The sequence below is a fragment of the Chlamydotis macqueenii genome, chromosome 2, assembly GCF_036417535.1.
Source record: "Chlamydotis macqueenii isolate bChlMac1 chromosome 2, bChlMac1.mat, whole genome shotgun sequence".
In the NCBI taxonomy this organism is placed as follows: domain Eukaryota; kingdom Metazoa; phylum Chordata; class Aves; order Otidiformes; family Otididae; genus Chlamydotis; species Chlamydotis macqueenii.
The window spans coordinates 21,177,232-21,196,321 of record NC_141557.1 but is presented as its reverse complement, the minus strand read 5'-3'; the positions used below and the strand labels follow the sequence as shown (position 1 = coordinate 21,196,321).

Below are 19,090 nucleotides of genomic sequence, written 5' to 3'. Positions count from 1 at the left end.
CATTTAAAATTTCATTTTACATTTGTTTGTCACTAAATGTGCTTTTAAAGAGTCTATTGTCTGTGCAGTATCCACACATGCACCCTGGCAGTGCATAATGGACTTAAGATGTGTTCTTTTCTGAGACTCTTTGGTAACTACTTATTTATGCAATACCGCTTATTCACAAGGAATGCATATAAATCCTCATTCTTTAGAAAAAGTTAATAAAGAAACAATATCATCCCTCAAACAATGTTCAAATTTGATTTCCCCCAGGGAAAACTTTCCATTCTTCCTTTCATGATAAAGTTGCCTTTCTACTTAATTACTCCATGCTTTGTAATTGCTTTCACTAGGTAGGTACAACAGTCAATTGAACAAATGCAATAGCTGCAGTATTTGCAATCCAAGGGTATGTTTCCCTAAGTTAGTTCTTATTTTGACCTGCGTGAATTTTATTGTTTGAACTTTTGATAAACAGAGCAGCTTAAAATTGATGTCTTTATCAATCCGAATGAGAAGGGTTGTGAAGACTGCCAGACACTGCCTGTCCCCCTTGCTAGAATCGGCCCAGAAAAATAGCATATGACACATCTCTATATTGAAATATTCACCTAAATTTAGCACAGCAAGACCGATTAATGCTATAATCCATGAAAGCAATCCCCTTGTAATCACTTGCTTGGGCTGGTCTGCAAGTATAGAAACGCATCAGTGTGCGGGGGACACTTACACTGGTGGGAATTGCTCTTTCAGCAGAGCAGATCCTAAAGGATTGTTGCTCTTAAAGGATCTCAAAACACTTTACTGGTCTTTTAATGCCACTGTAGCTCTCTGTGAGCACTTGGCATCAGCATTCAGCAGATTATCACCTAAAAAGCAACCATTGCATGTTCCCTCCCACCTGTTATTAATTTAAACTCATAAAATAGGCTGAGGTATAAGCTGCTGTTGATACCGTGTTGCTCTTTTTCTCTTAATCTTTGAGTGAGTAAAAGTTTAACTAACTTGGTGGGATTTCCAGGGGAATCCTTAGCAAGTCAATTTTTACACTATCAGTAATGTCTTTATGGGATCAGTGTCTAGGTGTCTAGGATACAGGTCTAGCAACTGAATTTGAAGTAACAGAGAATTGACCAAATTCATGTCAGGGAGTACAACTTTGGTTTTAGCCCAGCTTCTGACCTTCCAGATCAGGATTGGCCAACTTGCACCTCATGGCTGGATGTAGCTTGTACAGAGCTACATCCATGAGCAGCAGTGAGATGAAGGCACCTGACTTTGCCTGATTTCCTATGCGCAAGGGAGCAAGGAGGCAGTGCTGCCTCCTGCCTCGCGCTCCCCAAGGGATGCACCTGGTGGCTCGCAGTTATCAGGAGGGGTTGAGTGTAGGTGATACAGTGAGATTTGTTCTTCTGGCTTTGAAGTCTGGTCTTAGAGATTTTGACAGCCTCAAGCAGTTGCCCCTTTCAGGAACCAGCACAGCACCCCATAATTCACAGTACTGGCCATACTGGGAAAGGTGTAAGTGCACAAAGTGTGTTTGGAGTTTCAAGAGTGCAGTCACAAATTGTTCAGAGTTTTAGCCCTAAACTTGTCTGCAGCTTGGCTGAAGGGATTCCTGTGAAGTGCTTGTTCTTTCCTAACAAACCAATGCAGGTTTTACTGCCAGGCTGCAGTTGGCTCTTAGTGTGACTTGAGGAGCACAGGAGGGTGAAGAAAAGGGACCGTTCACTTTTTACTTCTTTGTTATTGCACAATGTCCAACAGAGAAGAAAGTGGAATTCCTCTTGGCCTCATGCCATCTGAGCTCTAGAATAAAATAAGGCTGTTAAAACTCCTGACGGTATAAATGAAAATGCATCTTTCATAGCAATAGGCCAAACACTGTAAGGAAATGCTGCCAGTCTAAGGCAAATCAGTTCAGGCCAAAGAAAAATTTTGCCCTTTTCAGGCAAGGTCTTTGGCAGCTGAATAAGAGACAGGTTGGAAAAAAAAAAGTTCTAGAAATGCCTTTTCCAGAAAAAGTTGTTGACTTTATAATTGTGATTAATATATTTTGTCATCATCTGAAAAAGAAAATTCAGTTAACTTTGCCCTTAACTTCCTAACATCTGTACCTAGCATTTCCTTGTAATTTCTTATTTCACAATTCAATTTCTCCTTTTTATTTTAATCATGTAGACTTTCTCAGGGAACTAGCTCTCTTTCTTGCATTGTCTCTCTGATGAGCAGCCAAGTAGGAACAAATCCTGTACTTAGGAAATGCAATAATCTCAGCAACAAATAGGACATGAGGCCAAATTTCCTTGCTATCACATTTTTGCTACAGGTGCTGAACAAATACGTTACTGCACTTCAATTAAGGTTTTCGCACCAGAGATTGTTTTTTACATTTGTAAATCTTTATAAACAAAAGAAAATATTTCCATGGTAAAAATCTACTGTGATAAAGTCAGGCCTTTATGCAGTGATAGGGACAGTTTATAGTGGTCAGAGAGAGTTTCCGTTTTCTACCTATACATTGAGAAACCAAACTCCTGAGATTGACCTCCTTCATGAGAAAAACGTGAATAGTTTTTAAATGACCATTTTTCAGGTAGCTTTGAGTGCTGGTCTCCTACCTGCATTTATGCAGAAATGAAAGTCAGTAGGACAACGGCAACCTCATTTAGAAGGCAAGAAATTTTTATAATATCCTGCAGAATTAATTTCACTTAAATCCTCTAAAATACAATCCTGTCTAATCTTACAAATGAAAATATGAGACTGACATTTTTTCCTGATGTATTTTTTCACTGTGTACACAAAGTGTAAGACTTAAAAGCTAAGGATGGATTTCTATCTTTGGTATTTTACTGTTGATTTGATCCCATGAGCTCCCCAGATGTTTCTTCAGGAGAGACAGTAGGAAAGTATTGAGATATAATCTTCTCTGTATCACCTGCTTTCCCAAGGCAGCACAGTTTGTCCTCAGTGAGAAGTCATTCTTTTCTGAAGGCAAAATTAATGCTGTGAGGTCTTGTGTTTTTGAAATGTGGCATGTGACAGAATATTTCCTTATTTAGCACTCAGAGCTTTCTATCCAACCATCCAGCCTTTGAAACTGAGGAGGACCGATCACTGTCCTCTCTACAGGACTTCACTGCCAGCACGTCTCATCGTATGACTTTTGGTGAAGGGAAGAAAAGAAAATGACATTTACAATGATGTCCTCCAGGTTCTTGCTTGTTCTTTCTCTTGTTCACAGTGCTTTGCAGCTGGCAGGTAAGTGCCTCCTGCTTGCCTCCCATAAAGGTGTCTGTGAAAGTCTTTCCATGTCCTCTGGCATTTCTGGGTGCTTTACAGTTCTGTGCCAGTGCCTATATATACAGTATTAGTTTGGGACATATAGATAAGAAGCCTCCTAATGGCAGGCAAGAGGCAACAACAGGATATAACAGAAAAAATAAATGGATAGAGAAGGAAGCAAAGACTGAGTTCTTAATGGCTTTATTCACATATATTGTCACTATGATTTCAATAATGCCAGAAGAGCATATCTAAGAAAATCATAAGATATATTTAAAGATCTTATTTTTAATTCTTTACTTCTGTGTTCTGATCTTTGAGCTGTTGGTATCTGGATAATTGTTAGCAAAGTTAGGCAGGAAAAACTGGAGGATGTTAAGATGTTCACAGATGAGGGCTGTGCAATCCAGAGAGACTTAGTGCTTACAAAGAGGATTATTTTCATTCACTGAATGAACAGACTCACTGAATTCACTGGCATTGATAAAGGGGATGAAGTCAAATGTGTGTGAAATAAAGATTGATTAAGTTTAGGAAAGTTATTGTAGAATTGTAGTGACAATATTACTGCCACTCATTTAGCTGCACTTCTATTGTAGATGTTAAACCATTTTGGAGATCCAAATGGTTAAGGTTAAATCCTTTTAGCTCTGTAAGTCCTGAATAAAACTCTTTGTTATGGATTACCTCAGAGTATGCAGTGTTTTTTTTAATTGCCCATGGTATCACTGCAGGAGCAGAATAGTTATTTTCAGTGTACCTTATATTATCAACTAAATTGATTCCAACTTTTTGCAGAGTTTCAAAATGAAATTTATTTAGATTTTTAAACATATTTTAATTATACATGACACCCATTGATCAAGAGATGTATCAGGGAACAAAATTGGTTATGAATCCCACAAGCTTCGGAGGGAAATGCAACCATGTGGGTCATAAAGTAGACCACAAAGAGCAGAGCAAATTCATAGGTATGACTCACTACTGAATCTGATGAACTCACTGTAGGACTGAAATTAGCTCAGGTACTTCTACTTTACTTTGTAGCAAATAAGGATCCAATTTCTGGTCCAGTTGGACCTTCTAACTTCCACCAGCCTTTCCACATTGCCATGTGGTGGCCAGATGCCACTACTGTCCAGTCCTTGCTACTTCCTCAGACCGAAATTGGTTTCCCAATGTCATTCCTAGATTTGATTGTGATGGATCACAGTAGATACTGCAGGTGTTGTAGGTCAGGAAGTCCAATGAGCTCAGAATATCCCCTCTGAGGCCCAGAGTTGTTCACCCACATTTATGTGTAAAAAGGAAAGGAAATGTGGATTCGTGAGCAGGGAAACAAATGGCTTAGCAAAGATGGCTGTGGCCCCACTTGGAGACCTGTAAGATACGGAAGGGTAAAGAAAGTTTGTAGAGGTCAGAAGTCTACAAGGCCATGCATCTGAAGATGGACAGAAACAGAGTAATCGTGATAGATAGTAGTGCAATTGAAGGAATTCAAGTAACTAATGTAAATCAAACCAACAAGCTGTGCCCAGCTCTGCTGATGCTGCTGACTGCCACTAATCCACAGTACGGTGACATATAATAAAGAAATACATATCTTATTGTATACTTTATTGCTTTTTCATGAGTAAAATTGATGCTGCACTGGACTCTTCAAAACCATGACATTTTTATCTGACATGAATGCAATGACTCCGGGTTCATGTGAACGGGAAGAAGAATCATGGCACATATCTATATGTTAATATCCCATATTGACCATTTACTTTGTACTGTTCTGTTTTACAGACATTGAAACATTTTTAATATACAACAGAGTCAACAAGCTCTGCCTTCAGGCTTCTATCGCACAATCAGTTAGAACTGCCACTTGCCATCAAGACAATGAATCACAAAAATTCAGGTGGATCACTGATCATCAGATTATGAGTGTGCGACTGAACCTATGCCTGGGCGTGTCATCAAAGAAGGATGGGGCTGTGATCACCTTGTATCCATGTAATCGAACCAGTGAGCTCCAGTGGTGGGAATGCAGAAATGAAAGCCTCCTTGCAATCAAAGGAGAAGATTTGTTTTTCAGTCCTGGCAACGAAGAACATGATAATGTTTTGTTAAAAAAGGTGCTGAGTGCAAAGAATAATTGGAAGGCCTACGGGACCATGGATGTTTTATGTTCCTGGGGATATGAAGGTACAGAAAATTGATTCTTTCATGCTTTGCACCTTCTTTGTGAGTATTACAGTGTTTTGAATCTTTGGCTCTAACTATTCTGATTCATTCAGTGACTGTCAGAGTTTTAGAAATTTAGTGTATAGAGGGATTTAGCCTTGAATTTAATTTTGTGCTTATGATCAAGTGTTATGTACATATATATAAAATAAAACATAGACACTATTTTACTATATGTGTTATAGTATATTAGTATTACAAGTATTATAAGTATTATATACATGTATTCTTTAAATATTTATTATATATTCATGTATATATATATATATATACTTACTTATTCTTGGAGTATGTGTAAGTATTCTGTAAAGTCACTATTGCTCACCATACTGCATCAGTGCATTGGTAATAGAGAGTATAAACACTGATAAGTTTCTAATACAGCAACATGGAAATGAAATAACATCCTCAAGAAAGGAACACAATATGGGTGAGCTGAGAAAGGGCTGGAAGTTCCAGTGTGGGCAGATGAAGTGTGGCTTTTGTGACTCAGCATATGAGCACGCTCAAGGCATAATTATAATTACCAGTGCAATCAGGCTTTGTGACTAGCTGAAGTCTGATTGTTCTGAATAGCTTTCCCACATGCAGAGTAAATGTTCTCAAAACCACCTTACAAGATATTTGCAGTATTAATCCCTGAGCCTCAAGTGTTGGAGCTGCTCCACTGTGTGTGAGATACTTAAACATGTATGTGAGGTACTTAAATGGTTACTGGAATAAAAATAGAGAAGGATTGTCTAATCTGATGTTTACTTTTTCCAGGAAGCATGACATCTAAATATTAGTTCCTCATCTTGCACATGTTATGTAATTCTAACATTATTTAAAATAGTAGTATCTTAGGGTAGAGCTCTGAATCTTTATTAACAGTTTTTTAAACAGTCTCGGTCAGAAAAAAATCTAGTTGTAGTCCTCGTCTATGAAATATTACTTTACATCAGAATAGCACTGCTCTAAAACATATGTCGGCAGCTTAAGTCTGAAAAAGTGTTGAAATGAATTTTGTTATGGTTATGGGAAAGGTAACACAGAAACCACTTTGAGATGCAATTCAGCCACTAGTATAGGCTTCATATTTTTCACAGTTTATATTCATTTATTATTTTCCATACTATCTTTATAATTTTGTCTTCTCAGAGACGTTTACATTGCTAGGAAATGCTTTCGGGGCACCCTGTGTATTCCCTTTCATGTACAAAAAGCAATGGTACGCCGAGTGCACAGACGCCGGCCGGTCAGATGGCTGGCTCTGGTGTGCGACCACTGCAGACTACGACACAGACCAGCGATACGGATTTTGCCCATCAAAGAGTAAGTTACCTATTACTACGCAGTTCCCCTCAGTGTGGTATTGGCAAACCAACACTAGCAGAATATTAATATCTTTATAATAACACATAGTTTCCAAGAATATATTTTAGTATATGATGCATTGCCACATCCTGCAGCACTCTACGCAAGGAAAAAACATGTTCCGTAAAGATGTGGAGAAAAGTGTGATTGAAGAATAAAACGGCACAGAGTTCCCAGTAATTGTGGGGGTGTTGCTGAGCAGCACGATAATTCTGAGCTCCTCACTGTTTCCCAGGCAAAATGTGTGCTGTCACCATTGTACAACCCTTCTCTGAGGGCCCCTGTTGCGATGGATGCGGGCACACAATGAGTACCAATGAAGTTAATGTTTCAGTCTGCATGATTCTCATGTGAATATTTTTTTACGTAAGTGGAATGTGTCCTTGTATCCATGCTACTAGGCCTTATTTGTATTTCCTGGGAAGCAATCTTTCCACCCCTTCTGACAATTGCCTCTCATCCCTGGCATTTCTCTACAACTTCAATCACTTTCTGAAAACCATCTTCCATTTCTGTGGTCACTTCCTCCTCCAAGGCCCCCTTTCTGGCCTTGTTCTTTACAGGGGAGCTTTGCATTCAAGCCGGTGAAGATTCCTCCTTACACTTCTCAGCTTTCCCCTATATTCCTCCCCATTGCTCCTGTTCAACATCATGTCTTTTATTATTAAAACATCCCTTTAGTCCAGTTGATTCAAAATGTACTTTTGGTGTGGTTCAAATTATAGAATCATAGAATGGTTTGGGTTGGAAGGGACCTTAAAGATCATCTAGGTCCAAGCCCCCTGCCATGGGCAGGGACATCCACTAGACCAGGTTGCTCAAAGCCCTGTCCAACTTGGCCTTGAACACTTCCAGGGATGGGGCATTCACAAATTCTCTGGGCAACCTGTTCCAGTGCCTCAACACCCTCACAGTAAATAATTTCTTCCTAATATCTAAACAAAATCTACTCTTTTTCAGTTTAAAGCCATTACCCCGTGTCCTATCACTACATGTCTTTGTCAGAAGTCCCTCTCCAGTTTCCTTGTAGGCCCCCTTTAGCTACTGGAAGGCCACAATAAGGTCTACCCAGAGCCTTCTTTTCTCCAGGCTTAACAAACCCAACTCTCTCAGCTTGTCTCATAGGAGAGGTGCTCCAGACCTCTGATCATCTTTGTGGCACAACGCTGGACTTGCTCCAATGGGTCCATGTCCTTCTTATGGTGGGGGCTTCAGAGCTGAATGCAGTACTGCAGGTGGGGTCTCAAGAGAGCAGGGTAGTGGGGCAGAATCACCTCCTTTGGCTGGCTGATCACACTGCTTTTGATGAAGCTCAGGATATGGTTGGCTTTCTGGGCTGCAAGTGCACATTGATGGCTCATGTTGAGCTTCTCATCAACCTTCTCCTCAGGGCTGCTCTCAACCCATTCTCTGCCCAGCCTGTATTTATGCTTGGGATTGCCCTAACCCATGCGCAGGATCTTGCACTTGGCCTTGTTGAACTTCATGAGGTTTACACAGGCCCACCTCTCCAGCCTGTCAAGGTCCCTCTGGATGGCACACCTTCCCTCCAGCATGTCAATCACACCACACAGCTTTGTGTTGTCAGCAATCTTGCTGAGTGTGCACTCAATCCCACTCTCCATGTCACCAGGGACAAATATACTTTCCAGGTCCCTACAAAGACATCTAGGACACTGAACCAAATGGCACGTGACATACGGTCAATGAAAAATTTCCAAAGCTTTTGAAAGCCAGTCCCAGCTCTCAGTTCTTCTTTTCATTCAACTTCTACTGACTTTTGGGAATAATCAAATATGTTATTCAAGTTTGTATTGTACTTGGTTGAGCACATATAGATCTTCAACAGATCAAAGACTAAAGGTTATCTGAAGAGAAGCACAATGCAGCTCAGCACCATTGCAGTGCCCGGGCTCTGCGGCTGTGTGACAGGCATATCCAGAAGCTCTTTGCAAGCTGAGGAGATTAGATTTATCTAAGAACTGTCTGGATGCTAAATTCAGGTCTAGTGCTGGTTCTCACAGCTCTCAGTGGGAACCGTTGTCCAGAAAGAGAAGGAGGAGGTGTTGCATATCTTTTTATAGATTTCACCTAGGATTTCTGCCACAGCACTCCAATATCTTTTTCTATGCAATCACTTCCCTTGTAGTAATTCCTGAATGATGTATCTTCATGCAACAGAAAGTGATATTTTTCAGCTCTACCTGTCAGTTTACAGGCCTTAACTTCATCCTTCCCCATCCCCCCCACCCGTAACATTTTCAAAGCTCTTTGAAAGAACAGCACAGGTAGCATTTAATGAGAATGCCCTGCATAATGAGAACCTGCAAATAATTTTTTTTGTATATGTGAGTTACTATCAACCCCAAAATAATTATTTTCTCCACCAGATATAGACACCACCTGGACTACAGATCCGCTAACAAATGTCCACTACCAAATAAACTCTGAATCAGCTCTCACATGGCAACAAGCCAGGAAGAGCTGTCAGCAACAAAATGCAGAATTATTGAGTATCACAGACATTCACGAGCAAACATACCTTAAAGGTAAGGAAGTAACTCTGACGTACATGCAGGATCTATTCAGTCCATCATCACAGCTAAAGGCTTCTCTGGTATGGTCTTGGCTAATGTCTATGGGTCTATATATGCATGAGTAAATAAACAAAATCTTTCAGAATTTGCAAGTTCTTATCAAAATCACTGCCAAGTTTAAACAGAATTGAAAGTATACCAGCATCCTGCAAGTGTAATGATTTGACTTTCTATCTAAAAATGTTAAATTATATTAAAAGGCCATTGTTTTTTTTTTTAAAGAGGAAAAAAAATTGAATAAAATTTTCATTTTTGTTCAAAAGCAACCTTTAAAATATATTGAAAATAAGAGAAAAGAGATATCTTTGTGCCAAAACAAAGATGTGTTTTGTGTCAAATGCAATTTGACATCTGATTTTTTTAATTAATTTGACAAACTAAAAGATATCTGTTATTTGGACATCCCAAATCATGGATTTACCTACCTATGTATTGCTGAAGGAGTGATATGGAAGAAAGTCTCTCTTGTTATTTTTAATGATGAATTTAACTTCTACAAACTTAGTATTATTGTTTACGCTTGCATACCAATATTTCTACTTAAATCGTTCCAATCTTGTAAATTATTTAGATTATTCTACAGAAACACTTTCATTCTGAGTTGGCTCTGTGGCACCTCACTTGTGCTCATTTTGCATTAGGTGACAGAATAAGAGAGCATTTTTTTTGTTTGTTTGCTTTTTACAGTAATCAAAGCTTTGGCATATTTCAATTTATTACGTATCTCTGCATCTAAATATATTCGTAGCTGGATATTTAAGGATTATAAATCTTCCTAGAGACATTATTAGTGACTATTGCTAACTGAAAAGTGATTTATGAAATAATTTATCTTCTTTTGATCCCCTAGATTTAACAGAAGGTACAGATTCTGCACTGTGGATTGGACTCAACAGACTGGACCTGAGGAGTGGATGGGAGTGGATTGGAGGCAGTCCTTTCCAGTACTTAAACTGGGCTCCAGGTAGCTGTGACTTTATTTGGTTCTGTATTCCCAAAGAAAAAATATACATGCCTCCAATACTGCTTTAACTTCTATTATCAGACAGGTATGCCATGAGATATGGTCATGAGAAAAATTAGGACTTTAGCATTAAGCCACCAGAATATATGTATTTATTTTAGCTTTTCTTGCTTTAGCTTTAGAAAAAGCTTATTTTCTATAGTAATGTAAATCGGAAACTTCTCTGTATTGCAAAAATATTTTAGCTCTGAGAGCAATATTATCTTTCCCAAAAATATGAGGTCTTCCATTTCTCATCTCTAGCAACAAAACTTTGAGTGGGTTACATGTTCATACCCACTTAAATGATACTACATTTCATACAGACATTCCCACTACCAGAGAGCTACCTCAGTTCTTGCTGAAGCTGGAAAAGACATGATCTTTGGCGCTGTCACTTCAGCCAGGAGTGATTTCTCCTGTGCATTTTAGAGCTTGAAGCTCTATTTGCCTTTCAGAAAATTTCACTCTTTTTTTTTTTTTCTGTACTTTTCCCAAAGGAAGCCCCTCTCCAGAATCTGGAAAACTCTGTGTGGTTTTGAATCCTGAAACAAAAGCTAAATGGCAAAATTGGGAATGTGATCAGAAACTTGGTTACATTTGTAAGAAAAGAAACTTCACCTTCGTTCCCTCAGGTATGTTGATATATGTTGTTAACTACTACTTTTAAGTAGAACCTCGGCATTCACATTGACAAAGATAAACAGGAGAATTATATTAGAAATAAAAGCTACTTTTAACACGTATTTTCATTTTCCTTGCTTATCTGGTTTGCTTTTTATAACCCTTGCACCCTTTCTAGGCTGATCTCTGGTCCCACATCACAGAGAATGAAATAGGTAGAAGGACATCCAACTTTCCTGTCTATCTGTGTTTTGGTAATCAGATCTCCCCTTTGAATACACACACTACTGAGCTCGAAAAGTAAGAGGAATCAAAAAATTATTTTTCAGAAGAAGGAAGGTGGTAAAAATAATTAAAAAGAAGAAAAATCAACACATTGCAAAGATAAAAGATATTTTAAGTGAATAAATATTTCCCTGTTGGTATTTCCCTATGTATATGAATAAATCCATCTACATGATTTTTACTCTATCAATATACTTAATCTTTAAAAAATTCATAAGCATTCTATGTTAGGTGCAGATAATTTCTAATTTCTCTTAACTGACAAATAAGTACCAAGTAATACAAAAGTTGTTAAAATTAATACATTAGTGCATTTATTACAGATAATTGACTATATAAAAACTTTAGAATTTGTAATAATAATATTTGTATTAAATTATTAGATTTAGAACCATATTTATATTTACTATATTTTCTATCCATAATTTCGTTACAATGAGAATTTCCAATGAAAATTCTTAGTTTAGAACTTTTGCACAGAATAATTGAACATATTTTCAGTGTCATGTCCTTTGCACAGCATTTGAAGTCCTCTAAAACACTGGTATTTCTTCCTAGGTGACACTGGGCCTGTTATTTGCCCAGATGGATGGGTACCATATGTAGACAACTGTTACAAGATCTTCAGGGAAACAAAAAGATGGGAAGAAGCTTTGACCTCTTGTCAGAAGGAAGGGAGTCACCTGGCCAGCATCCAAAGCCTTGAGGAGCACAGCTTTATAGTGTCCCGGCTTGGGTACAGTGAGTGTTTCCAGGATTTTGGCTTTGTCTGCCTGTAAGAAGAACCAGCTAGCTGAATTGAGATGATGTGCAAAGCCAGAGGTCCAGCAGCATTAGGCTGGTGCAGTGCTTTCCTTTCTGTTTTAAAACAGATGCTGCCTTCTGTGCTGCAACTTGTAGACTTACTCAAGTGTCTCAACTTGCGCTTCGATTTGCATGAGGGCAGGAGGATGCCAGTCATCCTAGTGAGAAGCTTTCTTAGTGAAAGGATTATGAAATACAACTTCCACTTTGAAAAAGCACATTTTATGGAAAAACAAAACAATTGTAAGGCTTTCTGTGCATTTGGGGAACTTACAGTGCGGTTCTAAATCATTCTCTGCATCTTGTTGGTCAGCCAGCACCCAGGTCCGCAAGTTCACAGGTCTCCTCTGAAGTAATGGAAGAAATCTAGGAAAGAAGGGTTTAGCTCTCTAAACTGCCAGATGGAAAAGATCAGCGAAGCTAGCCAAGTTGGTTTCCAGGCAGCAAGCTGGGGAATTGCCTGGGATGCCTAAAGAACTGTACTCAGGTCACTGGATCTAGCATGTCAGCGTGAGCTCACCATGATCTTTTTAATATCCCTGGCAGAAACACGAGGAGTCTGTAGACATGATGCTACATTTTGCATCTGTAAACTATTTTGCTCCTTTTTTTTCATGCTTAGAAGTAGTGAAAGCCTTAATTAACTACTGAAAAATTGAAAGATACTCAAGATAGAAAAAATTATTTCTTCAGAAAAAGTAATTTAGCTGCCTAGTATCCAGCCATACAAAGGGATATTTTTGTTTTCTTATACTTTTTGATTTTGGTATCATACCTCAGTTAAATGACTACTGAAGAAATTGTGAATATCTTTCCATATCTTTCTTTCTTTTCCTTTCTTTCTTTCTTTCTCTCTTTCTCTCTTTATGTTTCTTTTTCTTTCTTTCTTTCTTTCTTTTTTTTTCTTTCTCTTTCTCATCCTTTTTCCCTTTTTTTCTTTTTCTTCCTTTCTCCCTTTCTTTCTCCCTTCCTTTCTCCCTTTCTCCCTTTCTTCCTTTCTTCCTTTCTTTCTTTCTCATTTTTGTGAATGCTACCTAAATTTACTTTTAATTTTCCTTGCTTTCCTTTCATTAAAAATGCTTAAACCCATAGGATCATACACTGGATTAGGCCAGAAGGGAACCCAGTGGTCATTTGGTCCAGCCTTAGCTTGGAGCACGGCCAGTCTCAAAGTTTGATCTGATTGCTGACAGCCTTCCCCTGCTGAGTTTTGGATGTTGTTGGAAGCTGTGCATTAATTTATTGCCTAAAGAACTGATCTAGGGCTGGGTGGCTGGGCTTCTCTGGGGAGAAGGGGATTCTCTGCTTTTTTTCATTTTGTTGGAAGAAGCTTAAAACATCCATTCTCCAAGTTAGACGAAAACAGTATTTTAAAATCTGACCAGTGCAACAGAACCCCAAACCTAACTATTCACACATTTCTATCATATCACTACAGTGTATTAGCATCAGGCTGGTAATTTACTCTTCTCCTACTGCTATGGAGAAGAAAAGCAAGATTTTTTTTTTCTTCAATGGGGGATTTCATTAAAGACTAAGTTTCCAAAGCATACCATCTTTATTCTAACATCTATGTGAAAATATTAATTTATAAAATGATCATGCAACATACTAAATAATTTTATGTTTCATAAATTTATGAAAGGGATTATGTGTTCTAGAGCTTGAGGGTGCTATGCAAAGGATGCAGTGGCATAAGAAGTCTTTTCTAGTTCTGTGTTTCCATACTTTAGAGCCAGCAGACAAGCTGTGGATTGGGCTGAATGATCATAAGGTTCAAATGTATTTTGAATGGAGTGATGGTACGCCAGTGACATACACTAAATGGCATCTGGGAGAGCCATCCACCACAAACAACAGGCCAGAAGACTGTGTACTGATCAAGGGCCAGGTAACTTTATTCAATATATATTTTACTTTAATATTGAAATTAACTTCTTAGTAAAAGGATAATGTGCCCCACTACTTCTGCAACTGTGCAAGAACAGAAAAAGGGATGAGGGGGACAAAGGACGAAACTCAAATATGACCTTTCATTAAAAAAAAATTAAAACTAAAATTAAAACATTACTGCACCACAGATTAAATTTTCTCTTTAAGTTCATCTGAAAGTCAACAATGAGATTATTAGGGTTGTATAACAGGTCCCTGAATGTAATTTGAGTACATTATCCTGCTTCTTTTCCCCTTGTGGCAACGGCGGCACGTGGGGATCCCTGCTGCCTCCTTTGTGCCTGCTTATTTGCCCATCCCTGCATGGCACAACTGCCTGTGCAGGGTCCTGCAGAACAGGTTGGGGAATGGCTCCCTGCACCCTCATCCCCTCTCATCACTACCAGCCATCACTGTACTATCATAGCCCTGTCTACCTGTTCTTTAGATTATTAATCTTAATCTCATTGTGGTTTCATTCTTTTTCCTGTCTCACAGTATGGCTACTGGGCAGACTATGTCTGTGAGAAGAAAGCTGGTTACATTTGTAAAAGAAAACCTGTATCACAAATAGCTGGAGAAAAGGAAATTACTGATGTGGGTTGCCAAAAAGTAAGTATATAAGAATGGAACATTAATTTCCGAGATCAAATAAGTACCTTGTCTGAAAATAATCTAGAATTATTTGAATTATTTATATTTTTTTAGATATAGAATTATTTTTATTATTTATTAGGAAGTTTTTCTCTCTCTCTCAGTTACTTTAAATTGTATAGAGCCATTTACAGAAACTGCTTGGAAGGAATCTGTAATTTCACTGCAAAAGGTTTTTAATTAATAATTTTCGTTATTATTGTGCTTCATTCATTTTGAAATGGTACAGCTCACTTACTACAGGATATCACAATTATTTAAAAGTTAAAATCCTAATATCATGTTACAGGGCTGGAGAAGATATGGTACTTACTGCTATTTTACTGGAGATGTTCCAGCAACATTTTCAGGAGCAAACACCACTTGTGAAAGAGAAAATGGTTACTTAGCTACAGTTGAAAGTAGGTATGATAATGACCTTTCTTTGGCTTTTAAATAAGTAAAGGCTTGTAAGTTCTAAAATACTCCTGGAACTACTGCCCATTTCTAACACAAGATTGACCAGCAAATTATCTAAGTTACAGCTAAGGCCTCCAGTTGAATAAAAAAAAAAAGTCTTGCTTTTGTTTGCTGACTTACACAGAGTCAGAATCCCATCATAAGGTCCTCACCCTCAGTCTGAAGCAAGGAAAAGGAGAAAAGGATTCATATCAGATTAGACAAGTAGGACTTGGATAAATGATTTTGTTTTCACTTGCATCTTTATGATCTCTTTTACAGGTATGAACAAGCCTATTTGACTAGCCTTGTTGGGCTGAGGCCTGAGAAATATTTCTGGCTTGGTCTCTTTGATGTGGAGGACCAAGGCACTTTCAGGTGGGCCAATGGCGAAGCCGTCTCCTTCACGCACTGGGATGCAGCAATGCCTGGTAGGTGCTCTGACACAGGATGGTTGGCACACTGTGAGACTGCAGTTCGAGTTTGGGCTTGCACTGGCAATGTCCTCTGAATTTTATGCTTTAAGCTTTCAGTATATTTTACAGGAACTGGCAGTTCTCAAACCCCATCTTTTAATTTAAAGGGTAACAATTGTAGTTTTATATTAGGACATCCGATATACTTAACCATGAGGTTAACTTTTTGGCTCATGTTCACAAAAAGAATCATAAACAAAATCGAGAAAATTGCCTTCTTTCTGATAAACAGGAGTTACAAGCAGTTCCTGAGAGTATCCCAGACTCATCCCTCTTGTGGTAATGATAGCTTGGAAGAAGAGTCTGAAACAGAGCAACTGTAATAAGGAGTTTAAGATAGAATTACAAAACCGCAGTATCAAAAATGATCATACCATTTTTATTTTTACTCATAATGCTAAGAAAACTGCATTCACGGGATCATACCCGTTCTGTGCAGAACCACAGAAAACAAGATTTCAAAGTGCCATGAGGGAATCTGCTCTCCCCAAGATATACTACATCCTTCCTAGTTATCATTTGTCTAAAAATGTTCTCAAAAACCTTCAGTGACATTAGAAAATATAAAATTTAAATTTTAAACATTTATAAAATACATCAAGTAAAAAAGCTTAACTTCTGGAAATGCCATGAGAAGAAAGCTTGTCAGGGTGTCTATGGTGCCAGCAGGTGACCAGAGCATAAAAGGAGCACCCAAAGATCAATCTGGAACAGTGAAGAAAAATCAGTTTTCTTGCATCTGTGTTCACTGAGCAAGAAACTGGGCTTTCTGTCTTGGAACCTTTATTTGTGAGGATGTGATCAGAGAGTCTGTCCAAGCTGAAATATCAGGAGAACAGATTATGAAACAAATAGATGAGCTGAAGAACAGCAAGTCAGGGCTAAGCACAGCTGCAAAAGCATCTAAGAGCTGTAAAGGTTACATGAAATGAACTGTTGGCTTTAATGTGTAACTGCTTGCTAAAACTGCTTTGACAGATAACGGGTGAATAAAGGCAAATTTGATACTAACATTTAAAATGGTTCCAGGGAGATGTGGGAAAATATAGACCAATGAGTCATTAGTAAATTAGCTGAATCTGTAATAAGGAATAGAACAAAGTGGATATATTGGGAAAGATATATAAAATTGTATGGCAAGAAGGGAACGGGTGCTGCTCAAAGATTTTAAGTAAGAATTAAACAATTTAAACTGTATAAAATATCCAACATATTTTTTATTTCCCATAAAGGAAATAAGCCAGGATGTGTGGCCATGAGAACTGGGACTGCAGCTGGATTATGGGATGTTCTTGACTGTGAGACAAAGCAAAAATATATCTGTAAGCAGTGGGCAAAGGGTGCGACAGCTCCGCCTACTCCAACTACTGCTCCAGTCCCCACGTGCCCTGAAGGCTGGGTATCAAACAACCACAGTAGTTCCTGTTTTAAAGTAAGTGCTTAAATAGTTAAAAGAAGAAGAAAGGCTTTGAATTATTTGGTTTGTGGAAGAAAAAAAGTCAAGAAAAAGGAAGGGACATCTTCATTTTGCAATATCTGAGATTGGAATATAGCAAAAAAAACCTGCTAACCCAAGTGTTTCCAGGAATTACCCATAACAGGAGAGAAACTAAGGAAGAAAGACAAGGTGAAGGGACTGGAGCCAAGGTGAAGGAAAATAATATAGGAAATAAAATCAGGAAGTTTTTGCCTCAGGGGTAGAATAAATTGGAGCAGAAAATGGATGAAGAAGAACATAAATATCAAGTCCCTAGAAAGACTTAAGAATAAGAGAAAAAAGAAGAAACAAAGTAATATTTGCAAAACTATTGAGAGTACAATCTTGAAATGCTGTATTGAAATAGCAGAAGCAGCAAAACTTGTCTGTTAGCATGGCTTTTTATATCAGCTGCGGTCACTGGGTTGCGCAAACATCCCATGTATATCTGAGGTGTGCGAGAGCTCAGGGAACAAAATAGAGAAACAGCACAATGCCTAAGGCTGGACCTTGCTAAAATAAGCATGTTACCCAAAAAATAAAGCATAATATGTCACATGAAAGGTTAATTAAACCAGTGTTTATAAAGGTATTTATTAGAGAATTTCAGATGCAAAGCTACAGATAACTTGTATTTGAAGTACAAACAGTTATACCTGAGCAGGCATACAAAAGGACTTCGAACAAGAAATGAGGATAGTGTGTAAACATTGATTTGGGATCATGCAGAATAGAAATGTGCTAAATGTGGGATGTTAATATTTCTTATCACTTTATTTGAACTAATGAGTTCTTATCTTTTTATTGTGGGTTTTGGTGTTTTGGGTTTTTTTTTTTTTTCCCCATTTCTGTCAAACACTGCTGGAATGCTATTTACTTCTGCTTCTTTATTACCAAATCAACATTTTTATCTTGGGTCAAACTTGTACTTCTTCTCTGTTAAACTACTGAAATGTTAGACATCATGTTGCAAATGTAAAGGGAGAGATGTAAGCCACTACGAGGTCATTCTTTTGCCTGTATCTTCAGACTCCTCCCAGGCCACCTTGCCTCTCTGACACAACCACCCTCCTTTCCCTTCCTCCTCCAGGTAAAACAAGTTAAAGGAAATTGCATGCCCTTCTAGTAATTCCTTTTGTTTGTCATCACTATGCTAAATAGCTAGACAAATCTGGTGTAAAAATTTTTAAGAACAGAGTAATTAATTTTAGTTCTCTTATGGACTTTTACTTGGCTTGTATGAAATCTCATCTATGCGTGAGTGAGACTATGTTTTTTTATTTTATTATAACATATATAATGTTTTAAAGTAATCTCTCCATAGTGTTTTTACAGATCAGATATTAAAAAGAAATCATGGCTTGAAGCTCGAGATTTTTGTAGACAAATAGGAGGGGATCTGGTCACCATTAATAGTAAAGAGGAGATACCATTACTAACAAAAGCAATGGAGTGAGTATCTGCTGAACGTTTATCTTGCCAGACTCAAGAGATGTTTTGTGTGAATTATTACGAACGCTCCTAGATGACTTCTGAAATATATGGGCTCCTCAAAAGCCAAAAAAATGCCTGTGATACTTTGAAATTTTAACTACTTATGAATGTTTTTAACTGTTTAATTAAAAAAATAGAGTTGTTTATATCCAGGAGATTTTTAAAAAAACAAACAATATCAAAAGATTACTAGATATAATTTAGAAATACATGAAATTGTCAGGGGTGTTATTTTTAGTAGGGTAGAAAACATGACAAATATGTTTATTTTTGACTCATCTTGAAATAGTGAATGCTGAGATCATTTTCTGAATCTGTGAAGGCCTTGTCTAAGAAAACAGACCATAGAGGAAATACAGGATAAATATCTGATGAATATTGCCACTGAGCCATAGAAATATTAGATTTTTCTGTGAAGAACATATGCATCTGTATGCCCTTT

The 19,090-nt window shown here is 37.9% G+C and overlaps 1 protein-coding gene across 1 annotated transcript in view; it reads left to right on the top strand.

Annotated features, from left to right (window-relative positions):
- The first annotated feature begins 3,133 nt into the window (after window positions 1–3,133).
- LOC104482925 (macrophage mannose receptor 1) overlaps window positions 3,134–19,090 on the top strand; it is a 38,399-nt gene continuing 22,442 nt past the window's right edge. The window contains exons 1-13 of the mRNA XM_086742199.1: window positions 3,134–3,249; window positions 5,068–5,469; window positions 6,649–6,822; window positions 9,255–9,413; window positions 10,312–10,425; window positions 10,965–11,099; window positions 11,932–12,114; window positions 13,911–14,068; window positions 14,608–14,721; window positions 15,053–15,168; window positions 15,484–15,632; window positions 16,910–17,109; window positions 18,479–18,606. Of these exons, the coding sequence (XP_086598325.1) occupies window positions 3,177–3,249; window positions 5,068–5,469; window positions 6,649–6,822; window positions 9,255–9,413; window positions 10,312–10,425; window positions 10,965–11,099; window positions 11,932–12,114; window positions 13,911–14,068; window positions 14,608–14,721; window positions 15,053–15,168; window positions 15,484–15,632; window positions 16,910–17,109; window positions 18,479–18,606 (2,105 nt within the window). The 5' untranslated portion in view covers window positions 3,134–3,176. The remainder of the gene's footprint in view (window positions 3,250–5,067; window positions 5,470–6,648; window positions 6,823–9,254; window positions 9,414–10,311; window positions 10,426–10,964; window positions 11,100–11,931; window positions 12,115–13,910; window positions 14,069–14,607; window positions 14,722–15,052; window positions 15,169–15,483; window positions 15,633–16,909; window positions 17,110–18,478; window positions 18,607–19,090) is intronic.